At 47.7% G+C, this 20,321-nt stretch overlaps 2 protein-coding genes across 2 annotated transcripts in view; one reads left to right on the forward strand and one right to left on the reverse strand.

Moving 5' to 3' along the window:
- TBC1D16 (TBC1 domain family member 16) overlaps positions 1 to 700 on the reverse strand; it is a 79,623-nt gene extending 78,923 nt beyond the window's left edge. Inside the window, exon 1 of the mRNA XM_033438670.2 lies at positions 630 to 700. The gene's annotated coding sequence lies outside the window, so the exon portion shown is untranslated. The remainder of the gene's footprint in view (positions 1 to 629) is intronic.
- Positions 701 to 908: 208 nt separating this feature from the next.
- The window catches only part of CCDC40 (coiled-coil domain containing 40), a 44,000-nt gene continuing 24,587 nt past the window's right edge, over positions 909 to 20,321 (forward strand). The window contains exons 1-9 of the mRNA XM_033438672.2: positions 909 to 1,584; positions 3,264 to 3,324; positions 3,753 to 4,190; positions 9,120 to 9,252; positions 10,134 to 10,297; positions 11,157 to 11,240; positions 11,314 to 11,533; positions 17,209 to 17,366; positions 17,547 to 17,669. Of these exons, the coding sequence (XP_033294563.1) occupies positions 1,556 to 1,584; positions 3,264 to 3,324; positions 3,753 to 4,190; positions 9,120 to 9,252; positions 10,134 to 10,297; positions 11,157 to 11,240; positions 11,314 to 11,533; positions 17,209 to 17,366; positions 17,547 to 17,669 (1,410 nt within the window). The 5' untranslated portion in view covers positions 909 to 1,555. The remainder of the gene's footprint in view (positions 1,585 to 3,263; positions 3,325 to 3,752; positions 4,191 to 9,119; positions 9,253 to 10,133; positions 10,298 to 11,156; positions 11,241 to 11,313; positions 11,534 to 17,208; positions 17,367 to 17,546; positions 17,670 to 20,321) is intronic.

Raw genomic sequence — 20,321 nt, forward strand, 5'->3', positions numbered from 1 at the left:
TCTTGGGTTATATTTAGCAATCTTAAATTGCCTATTTTTTTTCCTTTTTCTTTTCTTTCTTTTTCTTTCTTTCTTTTTTTTTTTTTTTTAAAGAAAAGAACAGGAGGAAGAGACCGGGCCTAAAGGAAGTGAGTTTCCTGACATGCGGCTCTTAAACAGTCGAACCACCCACCCTAAGGCCGGGAATGGTAAGCGCGCGCGCTGTGCGGGTGGAATGCACACTTTAGGGGGCTGTGTCGGCGAACGGCGGGCCCCTACAACTTCTCATTCGCGTGCTCTGACGACCAGCCAGACAAAGACCGCAAGTTCTCCGGCCCAAAGCTCCAGACAGGCAGACACCGAATCTTCCCGAAGTAGGCCCACTCCCGGCCCCAGGGGCCCGCATCCGCCGCGGAGAGGGGGCCCAGGGATCTCTCCGCGTGATCCGGCGTGCTCCTGCCCGCCCGGCTCCTGCTCCGGCCCTGCACCTCTCTGGGCTGCGGCCAGACCCCGGCCCCTCCCGGGCCCCGCGGCTGCAGGCCCACGCGCCCCACGCGCCCCCACCCCGTCCGGCGGAGGGGATGTGCCCGGTCCCCCGCGGGCCCCTTAGACCCCGCCCCCGCGGCCCCCGGTCTGCCCCAGATACCCACCCGGGTCCCGCACCGGGGGCCGGATTCGCGCCGGCTCCCGGAGCCGCCGCCGCCGCCACTGCCGCCGCCGCCTGTGAGGAGCGGTGGGGCGGGGACGCGAGGCGAGGCCCGGCCCCCGGCACGCCCCCCGGGCCAACCCGGCCCCCGGCCCAATCAGGCCAGCCCCCCAACCCCCAGGTCCCAAACGGGCTCCAACCCGGCCGCGGAACTGCCTAAGTCACCTTCCGCCCTCCGACCCCAGGACCCGGCCCGGCCGTCCGCATCCCGTTTCGGGCCTCGTTGCCCGCCTGGGACTCCGGCCCCAGGACTTTGCCCCGGAAGGAAGCCCCGAGCCCCCAGAGTAAAGGCAGAACCCCTAGGACGCTCCACGTGCGTGCTCGCCCTCTCTGTTCCACCCTCTGCGTTTGTTTTTCCTATTTTGAGGTAGGAAAAGAACACCAACCATCAGGAGACCACGGGGCATCCCTCTTCCGCCAAGAATTCTTCTTAGGAACCCCGGGAAAGGGGTGCTGAGGCCCCCAGGTCTGCAGATGGACAGGCGGGCACTAGGAGAGGTCTCGGCATCCGAAGGTGCAGCCGGCTACGGAGCCCCTCGTGCCCCTACCTCCGCCTGCCACCCTCAGGGCACTTAGCCGTCCCAGGTCCCCGGCTCCCCGAGTGCCCTGCTCGATCCCCCGGGGAGCCGGAGTTGCCCAGCTGGACGCACGTTGACATGTTTGTCGCTTTACAGAAACTGAGCCAGGAGGGGTAGAGCTCGGCCTTAGAGATAAAGATGGAGAAAATGCATATTTATCCTTTAATATATTTACATAGTTAGATGTTCTGTGTTTCTAATGCACATAAATGGCACAAAGGCCGTCCGCCCCGCACGCCCAGCGCGTGGTCCTCGCCAGCCGGATGTTGACGGCGTCGCGTAGCAACGGGAGATGGCGGAGCCTGGCGGCCGGGCTGGCGGGTAAGCGGGCCTAGGGACCTTGGGTCTCGCAGCGGCCCCCACGCCTCCCCCTTTCTATATCCCCCTAGGCGCCCCTTCCCTTCCATGTCCCTTTCCCCTCTCCTCTGCCCCTGCCATCCCCACCCTCTGGGCCTTTCCTGCCCTCCCCGGCCACCCCCACATTCCGGCGCGCCCTTCTCCCTTCTCACCTCGCGTCCCTTTGTCCTCTCCCGTACCCTCCCCTTTTCCCCTCGCTCCGGGCGCTCCACTCGCTGAAACCCGGGACTTCCTTGTCCCACAGTAACCATGACAACCACTGTGCTTGGTAGTCCCTGCTGCAGAGCCCCGAGAGCAGGGGTCTCTGTACTGGATGCTGCCCCAGCGAGGTGCTGTGACAGGGAGCATCAGCCCAGCCCTCCGCCTCCCTCCCCCTCACCAGGGTTGGAGGTGGCAGGCGATGGGCCGGGGTCCCTATGGTCAGGCAGCCCCACCGTGAATGCCTTGAGCACACAGATAGACCGTAGTAAGGTAAAAATACCAGGCCTCTGTTCTCTTATGCTTTGTTTAAAAGGATAGAAACTATTTTAAAGAATTTAACCTTTTACATTAGACACTGCTGTATTGTTTCTTTTTTTTCTTTTCTTTTTTTTTAAGGTAGGTCTACATGTACTGACATGGAAAGAAGTCTAGATTACAACAAATGAAAAGACTAAATGCAAAACAGTATATATAGTGTGATCTCTAATTTGGGTGGGTGGGTAGCTTTAAATGCATAGAAAAATATTTGAAAGAAGATACCCTTAAATCTCTTACTTTCTACCACTGGTTATCTTGAGAAGGAGAGGAGAAGTCACAGGGGATTTTCATTGTCTGTCACATATTTCTGTATTAGTTTTACTTTTTAAAAAAATATAGTTTTTTTCTAATTAGAAAAAAAAACAATTTTAAAATGTGACATTCTTGTACTCTCTACATCATGGGGTAATTGGCACTTCCCTGGTGGTCCAGTGGTTAAGGCTCTGCACTTCCACTGCAGGGGGCACGGGTTTGATCCCTGGTTGGGGAACTATTATAAAATCCCACGTGCTCTGAGGCATGGCCAAAACAAAAAACAAACAAACAAAATTCACGGGGAAACTAACCAAGAGTTTCTAGGGTATTTGTCCTTTTTGTACAATTTTCTCTTATTTTGCATTTATTTTCCCCAGTTTTGTCACAGACAGAGGTATATTTAAGGTGACTTTTCTAGAGTAATCTACCTGTTCCTTTAATTTTTTTTTTTTTTTTTTTTTGCGATATGCGGGCCTCTCACTGTTGTGGCCTCTCCCATTGCGGAGCACAGGCTTGGGACGCGCAGGCTCAGCGGCCATGGCTCACGGGCCCAGCCGCTCTGCGGCATGTGGGATCTTCCTGGACCGGGGCACAAACCCGTGTCCCCTGCATCGGCAGGCGGACTCTCAACCACTGCGCTACCAGGGAAGCCCTTTAATGTTTTGATAATTGCATTTTTCATTCATTCTTGGCATGACTCTTTTGTGCCACTAGTGCTGGTGTTAGTGACAAAGTCATGGCCATCAGCCTAGAGGGAAGGCAGATAATTAACGAGTAAATAAGTAGATATACAGACATCAAGGAGGTGATAAATGCCAAGAAAAAGAAAGATGTTATTTGAAACTGCTAAATTGTTTCTCTGCCACCAGGTCTCACCTGGAAGGCAAATCTTCTGAAGGAGAAGAGGACCAGAATCATGAAGGCAACAGGGTAAAGTTCCTTATGGGATGAATTATTCTGGGCTGTATTTACTAAGAATTAAAGAGAGTTCAGACTTTCTCAAGAAAATTGTACGATGATCCTATGACCTTACTGTAGAACAGACTCAAGTCATTTGCAGAGAAGCTCAATTTCCTTCCACCCCATTCTGAAGTGTTGGTGGCTGTTCAGGAATGCCTCGGATATCCTACAGTTAGATTGCCCTGAGTTTTTCAGAGGTCATTTCCTGTAGAGAAGGATGCAAAATAATTACCAAAAACAGAGAGCAGATAAATTAAAGCATGAAACATAATCTCCTAGCGATGCTCAGAGTGTGTAGCTGCAGTTTTCCCATCGGTGTAATTACCTTATTAAAAATAAAACCTCACAAGACCCTTTATACTTTGTATCCTGATTTTTTTCCTGCTACATGGCTACAGGTATCACCGATAGAGAAGAGCAGTGACCAGAGAAATGAAGAAACTGAGGGTGCTACAGAGCATTCTGAAGGGGAAATCAAAAACGACGGGGAAGTCTCAGCGCAGGGGAAAGATGAAGACGATGAGGAAGTCGAAATCCAAGGGGGAGTGGAAACGGAAGAGGAATTCGAATTTGAAGAGGAGTTAGAATCTGATATTGAAGCCACGGCCCCTGAAGGGGAAGTCGCTTCTCCAGATCTGGCTTACTCAGACATCAGTCCTGGGGAGGTGGCCAGAGATGAAGTTGGCCCCACACACCGGCATGAAAGAGCAAGGAGGAAGACAGGTCTTGAAGACGGAGAGGCCCCTGGCCCATCCAAATCTAGAGGAGTGGGGGTCATCTCCACAGAGCCCTCCCAGCAAGTATCAGGCTCATCTGAGCAAACGGACCAGGAATCGGTGAGTAGCCTGAGGTCTGTTTTACACAAGTGTTTTACTGCTCAAGTTGTTTGTACTCCTATGTGAGGAACTCAGGGTACACTATAAATAATTCACATTGCAATCCCTGTTAGAAATGGCTTAGTAAACTTAGGTCTCACGATCTACCATCAAATGCCAAGAGTTTCTGGACCCTCCCTTGCTGTTCCCAAACCCAAGTTGGGAACATTCCATGTAAGGGCATCTAGGTGTCCAGTCTCTGGAGCAGCACTGTCCAGTAAAATTCTGCATGATGATGGAAATGCTCTTTATCTGCTCTGTCCAATATGGTACCCATTACTCACTTGTGGCTATAGTGCACTTGAAATGTGGCCAGGGACATGGAGGAACTGAATTTTTAATTTTTTGAAGATTCTAATTAATTTAAATTTATATAACCAATTGTTACAAGTGGCTACCATACTGGACAGTGCAGTTCTAGATAATGACAATAGTTACATTCTTATAATTTTCATTTTTTAATTTTTTTTAAAGATTTTTTTGTGTGTACCATTTTTAAAGTCTTTATTGAATTTGTTTTGGGGTTTTTTTGGCCAAGAGGCATGTGGGATCCCAGCTCCCTGACCAGGGATCGAACCCACACCCCCTACATTGGAAAGCGAAGTCTTGACCACTGGACCGCCAGGGATGTCCCCTAATTTTTTAATTTTTAAGCAAGCACAGACTTACAGAAAAATTGGAGTACCATAGAACTTTTAATTTTTTTAAGCATTTGAGAGTAAGCTGTCGATCCGATACCCCATTGCCTCCTAATGCTTCCATGTATGTTTCCCACAAACAACAGTATAATGACTATCAAAATCAAGAAATTATATTACATTACCCAATCATCCTCAGGCCTCCTTCACCAAATGTCCCAGTAATGTCTTTTATAGCAGAGCTCCAGTACGGAGTTGCCTGTTGCCTTCAGCTGCCCAGTTTCTTTAGTCTTCTCAATCTGTCCTTGACCTTGATGACCTTGACACTTTTAAAGGTCACAGGCCAGCTATTTAGTAGAATGTACCTCAGTTTGGCTTTGCCTGGTATTTCCAGGTTTCCAGGTATGGTTTATGATCCTTCGGCAGGAATGTCACAGAAGGATGCTGTGTTCTCCTGATGTCCTGTCAGGTGATACATCATTTCAGCTTGTCCATTATTGATGATGTTGGCTTGGATCACTTGATGAAAAAAGTGTCAGCCTTATCCACTGTAAAGATACCCCTCACTCCTAGGCATTTAAGAAACACTGTGTGAGAAGGTGCTTTTTTGGTTTAAGATAGGAAAGTGAATATTTATTTCAAATGAGAAAAAACAACAACAGATTACACCATTGTTTTAGGACTTCTTACTTCTCTCAGCAATGTGTACTGTTGTTGCACATCTTTTGTCAGGTTTATCCCTATATATTTTGCATTTTTTTAAAAGAATTTGTGGAATATTTTATTTTATTTTGTTGGCTATGCTGTGTGGCATGCAGGATCTTAGTTCCCAGACCAGGGATCAAACCCGTGCCCCCTGCAGGGGAAGCGTGGAGTCTTAACCACTGGACCACCAAGGAATTTCCTATTTTGCATTTTTTGATGCCATTATAAATGGTTTCCAATTGTTTGTTGCTAATTTATAGAAATACAATTGATTTTTGTATATCAATCTTATATTCGGCAACATTGCTAATCACCCTTATAGGGTCTAGTAGCTTTTTTTTTTTTGTAGAATCCATAGGACTTTTCATGAAAAGGATTGTGTTGTCTGTGAAAAAAGGCAGTTTAACTTCTTCCTTTCCAATCTGGATGCCCTTTATTTCTTTTTCATGTCTGATTGCACTGACTAGAACCTCCAGTACAATGTCAAATAGTAGTAGTGAGAGCAGACATCCTTTTTCCAGATTTTAGGGGGAACATTTTCAATCTTCACAGTTGCATATGACGTTAGCTGTGAGTTTTCATAGATGCCTTTTGTCGGGTTGAGGAAGTTCCATCTATTCCTACTTTGTGGATTTTTTTTTAATCATGAAAGGATGTTGGCTATTGTCAAAAGTGTTTTCTGTGTCTATTGGGAAGATCACGGTTTTTTCTTTTTTAGTTTGTTAATTTGGTGGTTACATTGATTAATTTTCAAATATTAAAACAACTCTTCATTCTGAGATAAACATGGGAGGGATACTCTGAAACTATGGTAACATCTATTCCTCATTAAACTTTCAATTTATTCATGTAAAGTTTCATATCTGTATGGACTCATTGTTTCCCATTTCATTCACTGTGTTATAATTCATTACTATCATTATTTATATTGAGACTCAGATTGTTCCCAATTTGACCCGTGAGCCTATTCAAATTGGCCTTTGTGTCTTTCTGACACATCAGTACCATTCTTTTTTTTCTTTTTTTTTTTAACCACCATCATCCTTTAGGCACTTTCTTGTTCTCTGGCACAGACTGCCCCAGCCTGAGAACCAGACATTTCTCCAGGAGCTTGGTTTCTTTTCACGGAACCCTCGACCCCAAACACACCATACACATACACACATACATGTAGCTCACACCAAAACGTCTCTAATTCCAAACACCCTTGACATGGTTCCTGCTAGTTTTCTCCCCTTCTATATTTTAACTCCTTTTTCCAACAGTAGGAGACCTGGTCCCTATTATCCTTAACATATTATTAATTTGATCAATCCCCTGAATGTAACCCTCACTGCACTTCCCTGCCCCCATGTGGACACTCCTCACCCCACTCAGGCTCAGACACACACCCTCACTGGGCCACCCAGACTGTGGACACCCTCATCACCTTGTTGGGCCAACCCCACCCAGGCCAGGCCCCAGTTGTTTGGGCTGTGACTCTCCACACCGGGACCCCTCCTCAGCAGGCCCAGGCCTGACACCTGTGCTATCATGACCCACCTCGGGGACAGTCTCTGGAACCTGCTCTCCTCACCTTGTCCAGGCTCATCACCCCACACTGGACCAAGCCAACCTGTTGGCTTAGGTTTGATTGTTCTAGAAGGGAAGTGAGGGGCAGGGCAGGGCAGGAAAAGAACGTGTAACGTTTCTCCATCGTGGACTCTGGGCTGGACACTTCAATGCCTTTGACATGTGTTGTTTCAGTGAATCCTGACAACAACCCTGTGGGGTGGGAACTATTATTATCCTCATAGTTCAGGTGAGGAAACTGAGGGGCCAAGGGACTTCCTTGCCCAGAGGCATGCAGCTGTGATGGCAAACGGTCACTCTGGCTCTGAACAGTGAAGTGACAATCCCTCCCCACCCTGTGAAACCTAGAAGAGTTAATAACTTTAGAGAATGACACAATTCAATATTCGATGACCCCCAATTAAGCTTTATAATTACAAATGATAAGTACATGATCAAAACCACTTTTAAGAATTTAACACAACAAAACAGTGCCCTACTTTCTAAGAAAGCCAGGACTGGGAATTCCCAGGCGGTCCAGTGGTTAGGACTCTGCTCTTTCATTGCCAAGGGCCCAGGTTCAATCCCTGGTCGGGGAACTAAGATCCCACAAGCCGTGAGTCATGACCAAAAAGTAAATAAATAAAAGATAGCCAGGAGTGTTGAAGTACAGATCACTTGTTGAGCTGTAAAACCAATTTCCATCCTCGAATCTAGTTTCTAGAAAACTCATGAAGAAACAGTCTCCAAATTTGATCAGCCAGAAGGGCAGAGACAAGCCCAAAGAGAGAACCCTACTTCTCTCCTCTCAGCTCTCAGTCTTAAGAAGTAACTTAATCGTGGAGTAGAAGCTGCTGTGTCATTGGGGTGTTCTGACACCTCATTGACGTCTCATTAGGAGAAGCCCTTTCTGGACACCCCAGAGGTGGGCTTTGGACTCTGGGCCCCCATTAATGTCATTGTGGTTCTGGATGCCTCAGAAATCATTTCTAGAAGCAGCATCACCTGAGGAAGTACAATTAGAAAGAACAGGAGCTGGGCGTTGAGATGACCCTTGGCTGGCTGTGCGAACTTAGGCAAGGGCTTCAGCTTCTGTGAGCTGCTTCCCCTACAGATGACAGAAATGACTGGCATCCACCTTGCAGGGTCTTGTGCAGGGTCGTTACTAATATTCACCTATTCATCAGCAGCAGTAATTACGTCAACAATAATCATCGCAAGAGTCCCCTTTAGAGCTAAAATGGAGCCAGGTGCTTCTATTGAGGGAAAACCTTTTCATATGGAAATGTCCCTAAAGTGAAATAGTTTGAAAGAAGAGAAGAAACAGCCCTCTTGGGAGACCCTGGCCAGGGCTCAGGCTTTCCAGCATCCCTTTATAAAGAGGATGCTCAGAGGTGTTTCTTACCATCCTTGGAGAGAGCAGCATTTGGGAGTAAAGGAACCCACGTCCAGCACACGCCCATGCCTCCGCGTTCACACTTTGCTACAGATCTAGACGGAAAGAGACCACTCCCGATTCCTCATGGGAGTGGCGGTAGGTGTTTTCTGTTTTGACCATTTGCAAAAGCCAAATGTTATGCAAACAATATTCTATTTTTTAAAATAAATTTATTTATTTACTTATTTATTTATGGCTGCGTTGGGTCTTTGTTGCTGCACGTGGGCTTTCTCTAGTTGCAGCGAGCGGGGCAACTTTTCATTGCGGTGCGTGGACTTCTCATTGCCGTGGCTTCTCTTGTTGTGGAGCATGGGCTCTAGGCGCGCGGGCTTCAGTAGTTGTGGCGCGTGGGCTTAGTTGCTCCGCGGCATGTGGGATCTTCCCAGACCAGGGTTCGAATCCGTGTCCCCTGCAATGGCAGGTGGATTCTTAACCACTGCGCCACCAGGGAAGTCCACAACTATGTTGAATTGAACACTGTAATGAATTAACTCCTTTGTCCTGACTAAACCCTCATAAATTCAGATTTGGTTGTTTTTGCTCTAAAATCAATCCCAGGGAGCGCTCCGGCAGAAGGTCTTTCCTCTGGGGGCTCAGCACTGCCTCGGACAGAGCCGGGGGAGCAGCAACACATCCCTGGACTTTGACGAGCCGCCTCTGGTTACCGAGGGCCCCTCCACGCAGGAGCCAGGTATTGTGGGACAAGCCCCTTCACACGCCCTTCTACGCGAGGGCTGCCACTCATTCACCACCTGTTACCTTGTTTCCTGTTGCGCTGTGAGCCAAAAGATAAAAATATCATTAACAGATATGGATAACACATGTGGAGCATTTTTCTGTTTTATCTCATTTAATCCTTACCCTAACCCAGTGAGGTAGGCACTGTTCTCCATTTTAGAGACCCTAAGCGTCATTAAGTAACCCAACCGTGTAAGCTCACCCCTAAACATGTGTCTGTTTGCTGACTTTCCAAGGCTTTCCCGGCACACCCTTATCTTTCCACTTGGCTCCGGTATCCCAGTGTTGAGTACGTGGGAAAGCAGATTGGGTTTTTTTATCTTCCATGTGATGGGTGTGTGTGGATGGTCCAGCTAACAAGCCTCACGTCGCTCACAAGCAGCAGGCAGACAGCACACATCTAAAGGAGTTAGAAACAGAACAGGATCTCTGCAGCTCAGGAAGGGAGAGAAGTTGAAGCTAGAGCCTCACTGATTTCTTTTCAATTATATCTGTTTTCCATTAAAAAAAAATCTAGTCCATCATTAAGAAGCCACCTTTCTGTTCACTATTTATGTATTAAAAAGTATCAACAAAATGTGTTTCCTTCTTGTCTACCTTTAAAGTGCAATCCTTTCTACAGAATGTGTTGAATCAGCTAGTAGAAAATTCATGAGCAGAAGACCCTGTGAATAGCACTTGTGAACCCTAACCCAAAGGGGTGCCTTTTGTTTCTTTTTTCCATCATGTTGCACGAAACTGGGCATCAGCTTTGCCTGATAATTCCTCCAGAGAAGCACTCTCTCTATTAACTCCTCAGTGATGTTTGTTGTTCCCCACTACTCGTCCCCCCAGAGCCTGATGCCCACCCCGGGGAAGGAGCCACATCCTCATTCCTGGACAGGACCCAGCAGTTAAGCATGGCCGAGGAAGGAAGCCTGGTGGAGAGTGTGGAGTCTGAGGCCAGCGACGAAGCCGAAGAAGACAGATCCCAGCTGGTGGTTTTGGACCCAAACCATGTAAGGAAACATTCTGGAGTTTTGCTTTTGCCCCATGCAGACGAAGATGGACTTAGAGACACTCCTACACCTGCCCTGTAGGCCCTGCCCTGCCCCGAGCCTCCACGGCCCACCCTCCACCCGGCAAATGCCACACTCAGGTCTCACCTGCTCCCTGAATGGATTACCTGCAGGGTTTGAGCTGCCACCTTGTAAAGTTTATTCTCCCTTTAAGTTCATTCACTCAGAGTCAGCATTTCCCAGCCTCCACACTATAGACGTTTGGGGCCGGATCACTCTTTGTGGTGGGGGCTTCCTGGGCACTGTAGGATGCTGAGCAGCGTCCCTGGGGCCTCCACCCACTAAATGCCAGTAGCACCCCCTTAGTTGTGACGGCCAGAAATGTCTCCAGACTGGGTATTGGGTGGGCGCAAAATCACCCCCACTGATAGCCACTGCCTTGAGTGTCCCACCCCTCTGGCAAGTGGGGAGGGCAGGTCTTGGTTGGATGAACCTCTTTGGAAAGACTTGGTGCTCCCGGTACCACGGGAAGGATCAGGGCTGCACTGGGAAAAGGGGCTGAGAGTTCATTTGGTGCTGGCATCCCAGGCACTGCTCATCACTGCCCTCTGGCCCCAGGGATTAAACCAGGACCACTGCCCCAGCCCACCCTGTCATTTTGCACTCAGGTCCTTCAGTGCCTAGGGTGAGACCACAAGTGCCTTGAATTTGTGGTTTCTGGAATAAGAATCCTGGGCAGAAGTGGGGAGCACCCAGCGTGGAGGTCATTTCTGCCGTCCCCTGCCAAGAGTTGTGGCAATTCAGGCTAAGCCCTGGAGGGGACAGCACAGTAACCGGCTGTGCTCTTCCACTGTTTTAGCCCCTGATGATAAGATTCCAGGCTGCCCTGAAGAACTATCTTAACCGGCAAATAGAGAAACTGAGGCTGGAACTTCAAGAGCTGGTGCGTACCTGTCCCGCTTTCCACCTGGCTGTGCACCCGCATCTCCATGACCCAGCTTCTCTCTCTGGTGCAGGGCGTGGCCACCAAGCAAAGCCGAATCCAGAGGCAGGAGCTGGGGGTGGACCTTTACGGGGTCCAGCAGCACCTGGCCCGCCTGCAGATGCAGCTCGAGAAGAGCCACGACCGCCACTCGATCACAGCGTGCGAGAGGCGGAGGAAGGAGGAGGAGCTGCAGAGCATGCGCCTGCGCTACGCCAGGACCTGCGAGACCGCCGGCGAGGAGCGCAAGAAGCGTAAGGCGGCCCCGTGTCCTCGCAGGCATCCCCGTGGCGCGGCCCCGCGTGCCATAGACACCCCAAGGGGCATCCTCACATGCCTTCGTATCCCTGAATGCCATTGCAACCTGGTGGGGTGTTCCCACGTGCCATCATGACCCCGAGGGGTGTCCCCACATGCCATCGCAGGACTTCATGAAAGGCAAGCTGTGTTCCCGTACTGGAGGGGTTCCCAAACTTTTGGAGGAAGGAAAACATAAATGTCTTAAAATGCACCTAATTAGGCAAAGTAGCAAACACTGAAAGCCGGCAGGTGGGGTATTTGGAGTCAAAAGCGGGAAAGGCGGGCTTCCCTGGTGGCGCAGTGGTTAAGAATCCGTCTGCCAATGCAGGGGACACAGGTTTGATCCCTGGTCCGGGAAGATCCCACATGCCGAGGAGCAACTAAGCCCGTGCACCACAACTGCTGAGCATGTGCTCTGGAGCCCGTGAGCCACAACTACTGAAGCTTGTGCGCCTAGAGCCTGTGCTCCGCAGCAAGAGAAGCCACCACAGTGAGAAGCCCGTGCGCAGCAACAAAGACCCAATGCAGCCAAAAATTAATTAATTAATTAATTTAAAAAATGCTGGAGAGGCTGGTGGGCTGCTGGGGTTGAAGATGGGGTATCCAGAAGGCAGGGAAGAGCAGGGATGGGCAGAGTTTAAATAGGTGGGGAGGTACAGGTGAGGCCAATCCAAAGCACAGGAGCCCATGGTCCAGAGCCCTGCAGCCCCACGATGTGTGGCAGATTACGGGGAATAGGTGGCTCTGGAGCAGAAGAGACAGTGAGGGTGCGACTAGTCACCGTGCACTGTTCCTACCAAAGCAACAGCTCTGCACGGAGCGGAAGTCGTGGGCCACAGTGAACAGCGTGGTCACAGCAGGCTATTTCAGTTGTTGTGGTTTTTCATGTTTCCAACTTTCTTTATCAACTCTGTATTACTATAATAATGGGGAAAATAACCTAGAAGAATTTGGGAGAAACCAAAATCACACGTATATCCCAACTGTGGATGGAAAGAAGCATTTTGGACCCTGAGAAATGCAGGAGAGTTTTCTGGACAGAGTTGGGGAAGAACACCCCTCCCTGAGTATCACCAAATTAACAGAATCTACCAAAAAGAGAAGAGCACGACATTCACACTAAAACAATGGAGCCACATCCTCCGGATATAACAGAATTTAGACCAGTCTGAAAGAGGACACAGGTCCCCCACCCCCTCCACACAGGAGAAGTGAGTGCCCACCAACACCCCTCATCAGATCCTCGAGGTGTGGATGGGCTTCTGGAAAGATCCAGTCATCTTCGTGGACACGCTGTCCTTTCTGGAAGTCACCAGGTAGCAGGAGCAGAAGCTGTTCAACCAAGCAAGGACCCACCTAACGGCACCTTTTCTCCCCTCTTCAGACTAAAGAACTCGGGTGGCGGTCCCAGCCCTGCCTACCAGGTGCCGCCACTGCACTGTCCCATAGCTGAAACGTGGGGCTTGGCCTCTGGAGAATGTCCACAGTTGACCTCCTCACTTAGGAGGGGGGTGGAGCCCACCAGTCAGTAAACCTTCACATCCAAATGTGAGTCATCAGTGGCAATCCCCAGACAGGAGAGCAGACGCCTCCACAGACACAGACCGGGTTCCGAAAACATAGCATACGCCAGCTGGTGTTCGACGTGAGATTTTAGAGGACATCGCATCAGTCAAATGAGAACCAACTATTAGGGAAAAGGATACTCGGAATTAAAATATAGAATCACCCCCCACACCCCGCCAGAAGTACTAAATAGGCAAATCAGCACTGCTGGAAATTGAACAATTGAACTTGTGTCTAAAAGGCCAGTTTGAGGAATTCTGCCCAGAATTCAAAGCAAAAACTCAAAGTGATGGACGTTTTGAGAAGGAGATAAAAGACATGGACTGTAGGTCTGGTAAAGTCAGTATCCATGAGATAGAAATTCCAGGAGATTAGGGGCATTAACCAGTGACATCAGAGGAAAACATTTGCATGGGTTCAAGAAAGATGAATCTTCAGATGTAAAGTCTCATGGAGGGCCAGATGGGTGGAAGAAAAAATAAACATGCCTAGACATAGTTGGTGAAATTTTTAAATTCCAAAGGTAAAGGGAAAAAATGCCATAGGATTACAGACAGGACCAAACCAGACACTTCCTATGTTATTTAACCCACAAGTGGGTGGAAAATTTGGGAAACTCTTCCCAGGCTTTTTTTTTTTTTTTGGCTGCATTGGGTCTTTGCTGTGCCTGGGCTTTCTTTAGTTGCAGTGAGCAGGGGCTATTCTTTGTTGCGGTGCGCGGGCTTCTCATTGCGGTGGCTTCTCTTGTTGCGGAGCACCAGCTCTAGGTGCATAGGCTTCAACAGTTGTGGCACGTGGGCTCAGTAGCTGTGGCTCGCGGGCTGTAGAGCGCAGGCCCAGCAGTTGTGACCCACGGGCTTAGTTGCTCTGCAGCATGTGGGATCATCCCAGACCAGGGCTTGAACCCGTGTCCCCTGCATTGGCAGGCAGATTCTTAACCACTGCGCCACCAGGGACACCACGCCTCCCCCCGCCCCACACACCCCACCCCAGGCTTATTTTACAATGTTCAGTATAATCCTTCCTGGAAAAGCTTACAACGTACAAAAACAGAAAACTATAAAGTGTTCCTACTTATGAGGTGTAAAAATCCTAAATAAAATATTAGCAAATATTAAATTTTTACTCAGCAACAAAAGATTAAGTTCAGCAATATATGAAAAGAAAAATACCTCCTAGTCAAGAGGGCTTAATTCTGGAATAATTTGAAATTAGGAAATCTACTGATTCATTGCATTATATTCTTAAAGGAGAGAGAACAAATAGATTTTCTGGGTGGATGTCAAATGGGTGTTTGGATAAAACTCATTGTCAATCCTAAACTAGGATAGAAGGAAAGTTCATTGTAAGTATTTATCAGCAACTAACAAGGCAGTTTTACTGAGAGGAAAGCCCTGTAGTAATCATAGTTAAGGAATGAGACGAGGATGCATTGTTTTGGAAGTTCCAGCCATGAAAGAAAACAGGAAAAATAAACGAAGTATAGATTCTGGATATGAAGTCATGGAACTCATTCTCCACCAATGGTGTGATTGTTTACCTAGCAGATTCAAGATCACTGATGAAAAGCTAAAAAAAACAGTAAGAAATCTATAAAGTAACTGAATACCAGAGCTATAATTTTCTTTTCTACCAGTCATATCCTATTATGAATTATAATTTTTTAAAACCTCATCCATAATAGCTATAACAACCATAAAATACTGAGGAGTAAGTCTAACAAGAAGCAAGTGAACCTATCTGAGGAAAAACAATAAAATTTTACTAAAGGACATAAAGCAGATTTAAATAAATGGAACAATCATGTAACCAAATGAGAGGAAACAAATGTCATTTCTCTCCAAATTAATAAGTAGTTCAATGCAAGTCCAGTTAAAATCCACGATGGGATGTTTTGGGTGAACTTGAATTTATTTAACACAGTTATTATTTTCAAGAAGTAATCATACAAAATTAAGGCACTCTGGAGTCTCCCCCACCCCAGCCTCCAGCCACCTCCACAGAGGCACATGGTATTATTGATTCTTGTGTATTCTTTTAAAGATGTTTTTGCATATAAAAGCAAAGCTACAAGAGTTGTGGTATTTTTTCTATATTTTTTACACAAGTAGCTGCATATTATACCCAATGCTCTGTTCCTTGCTTTTTTTCCCTTATCAATGCATGAGTGCAATACCTAAAAAGCTCTCCAATGATTTTCAAGTTCCAAGTTCACTCGGAACACTAAATGCACAAGAATATCCAAGAAAATGGTGAAAAGGAAGGATAATGAAGGGAAATTGTCCTATCAGGTATCAAAACACAGTATCAATCTACAGCAATAGAAACAAAATGGCACTAGAGAAAAAATGGGCAAACAGATCAATAGTGCGGAGTAGGGAGTTCCAGGAAATTTACTCAGGAATTTAGCTATTTACTGCAAATTGAAAGTACAGGTTGTATTTTTAAATCACTAAATATTTTTGATCATTTGACCACCTGAAAATAAACACTTAGACTCCTATTTCACACTAAACAAATCCCGTTGACCCTGCAAATCTCTCTGGCTTCCTCTTCTGACACCAGGTCAAGAAAACTCTGCTTCTAGAGTGCTCAACTGCTCAGGTCAGGCCCACCTGATCATTTCCCTTTTTGCCACAAAACACAATCACAGGAGTGACACTGGGGGCAGAGGTCATGGGAGGCATTTGAGACTCTAGCCACCCTGTTTTTATTACCTGAAGGGCCCTTTGAAGCCTAATAGGTAAAAGACGACTATCCCACCCGTAGAAGGGCCAATGGTATGAGCGGGCAAGTAGGAGAAGGAAGAGGACAGCTGGTCTTCAAACTGTGAAAATAGACTTGCTTTCACTAATGTTGAAAGAATACAAATTAAAAAGAATATTTGAAATATTGACTCTCAGTCACTCAGCCAGGAAAGGATAGAGGGGCAGAAGTGAGTGCCCTGAAGGATGGGTGGGCAAGCTTTCTGATTCAGGTGGGGGTGGATTAGTTGGCGCCCTCTGCCATAGAAAAGGGCCACAGACTGGGCGGCTTGAAGAACAGAAGTTTGTCTTCTTGTCATTCTGGAGGCCAGATGTCCAAGATAAGGTGTTGGCAGGGTGTTTCCTCCTGAGGCCAATCTCCTGGGCTTGTAGACAGCTGTCTTCTCCTTGTGTCCTCACAAAGTCATCCTCTGTGCGTCTGTGTCCTAACCTACTCTTCTCATAAAGACACCAGTTGTTAGGGCCCACCCTGGTGACCTCATTATATCTTAATTACCTCTTTAAAGACCCTCTCCCAAAATACACCTCCACCCCAGTCCACCCAGCAACCACTCTTTCTACAAAACCTCCCCCCTCGTTTCCCTGCATTTGCTCCATTCCCCTCCCCTACAACTCTTAGCCACACAGGAGCCGAAGAATTCTCTAGTGTTAGAGTTTTTACAGTCATCTTAGATGTAAAAAAAAAAACAAATTATTTTTCAAGTTTAAGTTCATCCTTCAAAAACACCTAACTCCAACATGATATTCACCCAGCAGCCTTTTGATCTATAAATCGATTTTCTGTTTAGATCTACCCACGGAATAAGGAATGCTCTACACAAGTGAGCCAACAATTACTGGTTGAAGTCTATCTCCCTAAATAAACTGGTGTTCTACCTTATAAATCAATCTCATGTGGGTTTCGTTCCAAGAAACCCATGCTTCAGTAGTGCTCAACCCACCCTTCAGGCTGGTTTCCTCCCAGGGGATTTAGGACTGTACCTGAGATTGCCAACCTCTAAGTGGTAAGAAATCTGTAAAATTCACATAAGGCCTCCTAACCTTGACACTGTTTCAGAACATCCTTAGATACGGAGAATCTCTAATATGTGGTGGGAATGGAGGGCTTATTGCAGTTGGCGGGCATAGATTACGTATATTTCATCTCTCCAACTAGACTGTAAAGTCTTTGATGGCAAAGGTATGGGTCTTTGTAGTTTAAAGGCTGTTTCCCAGACCCACCCCACAGTGTGGGGAGGGGTGCTGCTTCCACGATGTCTGGTGTGCGATGCTGGGACACCCTCCCCCTCTCTCCCCAGTGGCAGCTCTGCAAACTGAGGTGGAGACCCTGGCTCTGCATCTCTTCTACATGCAGAACATAGACCAGGACGTGCGTGATGACATCCGGTTGATGAAGCGAGTCGTGAAGAAGTCGGAAGCCGAGCGCATGCGGGCCGAGTTGGAGAAGAAGCAGCAGGTGTTCTGCAAAGATGATGCCCGTGTGACTGTTTGCCACATCTTTGATTTCCTGATCTGATCAGCCCTGCCCCTGCGTGAATACCGCAGCCCTGGGGGCCATGCCCAGCATGGGGTTGCTGACATGGGTTGAGGTTGCTGGGGACCCATCTCACTGTGCATCTCGTCCCCTCCCTTCCAGGACCTGCACGTGGACCAGCTGACCACCCGAGCCAACCAGCTGGAAGAACAGATTGCCCTGTTCGAGGCCCAGTACCGCGCACAGGCTGAGGACACCCGGACGCTCAGGAAGGCAGTGAGCGAGGTAAGCGCTCAGTGGCACAGGTGCCATCTGACAGCACCCAGGCAGTGCCTGCATGCCTGCAAGGAGACTGACTGAGCCCCCAGTTAGCCGGCCAGCCTCCTGCACATCTGTCTGTCCTCATAAGCGTCTCAGAGCATCTGGCTGACCCACATTGGGGACGCAGTAGATACCAGCTGACTGGTGGCCAGTATTCTTATTCCCACTGTAGCCAGGGATAGACTGAAAGGCCCCTCAGGAGATGGGACATTCTGTCCTGCTTGCTGAGGCATCCTTAGCAAGTTCCTTCAGGCCTCTTTCGGAGAGGGCTGAAGTCTCCCTACCCATTCTCAGCCTGGGCAGGCAGTGCTCCAGGGCAGTGCCCACATCTCCCTTCCCGTGTGGAGTAAGGGAGGGCCCGGGTTCAGTGCAGCTCCCAGTTCAGTGGCCAGCACTGGAAAGCAAAGTGGCTGTGACCTTTTTTTTTTTAATCTGTGAGTCACCATCTGCATTCATACGTGCAGTGATGACACAAAGGAAACAACACACTTTTATTGAAGGAGAGACAGATGGGCTTGAACAAACGAACAAACACACCTGGGTCCACATGGGAAAGCACCCAGTGCTTGCCAACCTATGAATATACTTAATCTAGAATGTGCTCCCATCAGAACCTCAGGGGGGGAAAAACTTCTTAGTTAGCAAAGTGATTCTTAATTTTATCTGAAAAGTAAATTCAGAGGACTAGCAGAGAATTGTCCAGGGGGGAAGGTTCATGAAGGCTGGCCCACGGTCCCAGTTTGCCCAGAAATGACACATTTCCCGAGATGTGGGACTTTCTGGGCTAGAACCAGGGGAGTCCAGGACAAACCGCGATGGTGGGTCCACCTAGCATTAAATACTATAAAGCCCTAGAGGCTAAAATAATGAATTACTGGAGTCAGGGACCGACAGGTAGGCTGTGGGAGCCTGTGAGAGAGCTCAGAATCAAGGAAACGTTTATATAGAAATTTCATGGATTATAAATTAATGGAGAGCAAGTGAATTATGCACCCAGTGGTGTTGGGACATTTGGTTAATCATTTGCGGAAAAAAATCAAATCTTTTCCTCATACCACACACTAAAATAAATTCCACATGGGCTCAAGGATTGAAACAAGGGAAACTGTACCAGAAGAAAGAAAATGAGAAATATTTATAAAGCCCTGGATTGGAGAGGCCTTTCCAAGCATAACACCAGTAAGTTTGGTGGTATAAAGAGATTTTGAAAATCGATTCAGAATCTGCCGTGTGCGATTCTGCTCTGTGATGATTGTGTACACACACACGATGCTGTAGTTCTCTTTCATTACGTCTTTTTTGCCTCCCGCCCCTCCCTGCTGGCTGTGTGCCATCGGGGCAGGGCCGTCCCACGTTTGTTCACCCTGCACCCAGAACAGAGGGGCCCATGGCAGGTGCGACACAGACATTGACGACAGATGAGGGTGGGACAGGGGTTCTGCCACCAAGTTGGCAAAGATGAACAAGGCAGGGGAATCGGGGCTCCCACACTGATGGTGGGGGTGCAGTCTGTCTTCATCAAGATCCTTATTCAAGGGCAATACTGTACTGCATGTCAGGGACACCCACCCTGCTCCCCAGCAAGCTCTCCCAAAATGTCACTTTTTGGACTTCATTCCAGGGAAAATAGGCATGCAAATAAAATTTCTGTATACATTACATACTTCACGAACAAAATGAATAGAGAGTCACTGGGGACACAGTGCTGTGTGTGATAACCAAGAAAGTCCCAAGAAGAGGATATTGGTTAAACAAATTATGATATATCCATGCAGTGGAGGACAGTCCCACCAATAAAATAAATATTTGCTGGCGTGGAAACCCATTCACAATATGCTACTTTTTATTTTCATTTTTAATATTTATTTATTTGGCTGCATCGGGTCTTAGTTGCAGCACATGAGATCTTAGTTGTGGCATGCAAACTCTTAGTTGCGGCTTGTGGGCTCTTAGTTGCGGCATGCACGTAGGATCTAGTTCCCTGACCAGGGATTGAACCCTGGCCCCCTGCACTGGGAGCGCAGAGTCGTAACCGCTGGACCACCAGGGAAGTCCTGCTACTTTTTAATACTAAGTTACAAAACAATAATAGGATATGATTGCTTACACACACACACACACACACACACACACACACACACACAACACACACACAGGAAGATAACACCAGGGTGTTAGAAATGGTAAACTCTAAGTTGTGGGATTCTTTTTATTTTCTTTTTGCTTATTTCCATATTCTAATTTGAGTAGAATAAACACTTTTTTAAATGAGAAGTGTGTTTAAAACATTTAAAGACTGAATTCAGCCTCGATTTTTCCACCTCAGCCTGTACCTTGGTCAGCAAGCCTTCGTCCGGCAGCCTTGGGGACTCGGGGGGCACCTGCCTCTGCCTGACCAGCCCCACACAGCCCAGCCTGGGGAGGAGCCCAGTGGTTTTGGTACCTACTGCCTCGGCCGGGCACTGTTGGGCAGTGCACAACCTACTCCACGGCACAGAGCAACCTCCTCAGTTAATAACTTACCCAAATCTGGAAATGTCTCACCAGTCATGGTATAATTAATTCATACCACTTTATGCTCTATAATAATAATAATGAATAGATGATTTTTTAAAG

This window comes from Orcinus orca, chromosome 19, assembly GCF_937001465.1.
Source record: "Orcinus orca chromosome 19, mOrcOrc1.1, whole genome shotgun sequence".
NCBI lineage: Eukaryota > Metazoa > Chordata > Mammalia > Artiodactyla > Delphinidae > Orcinus > Orcinus orca.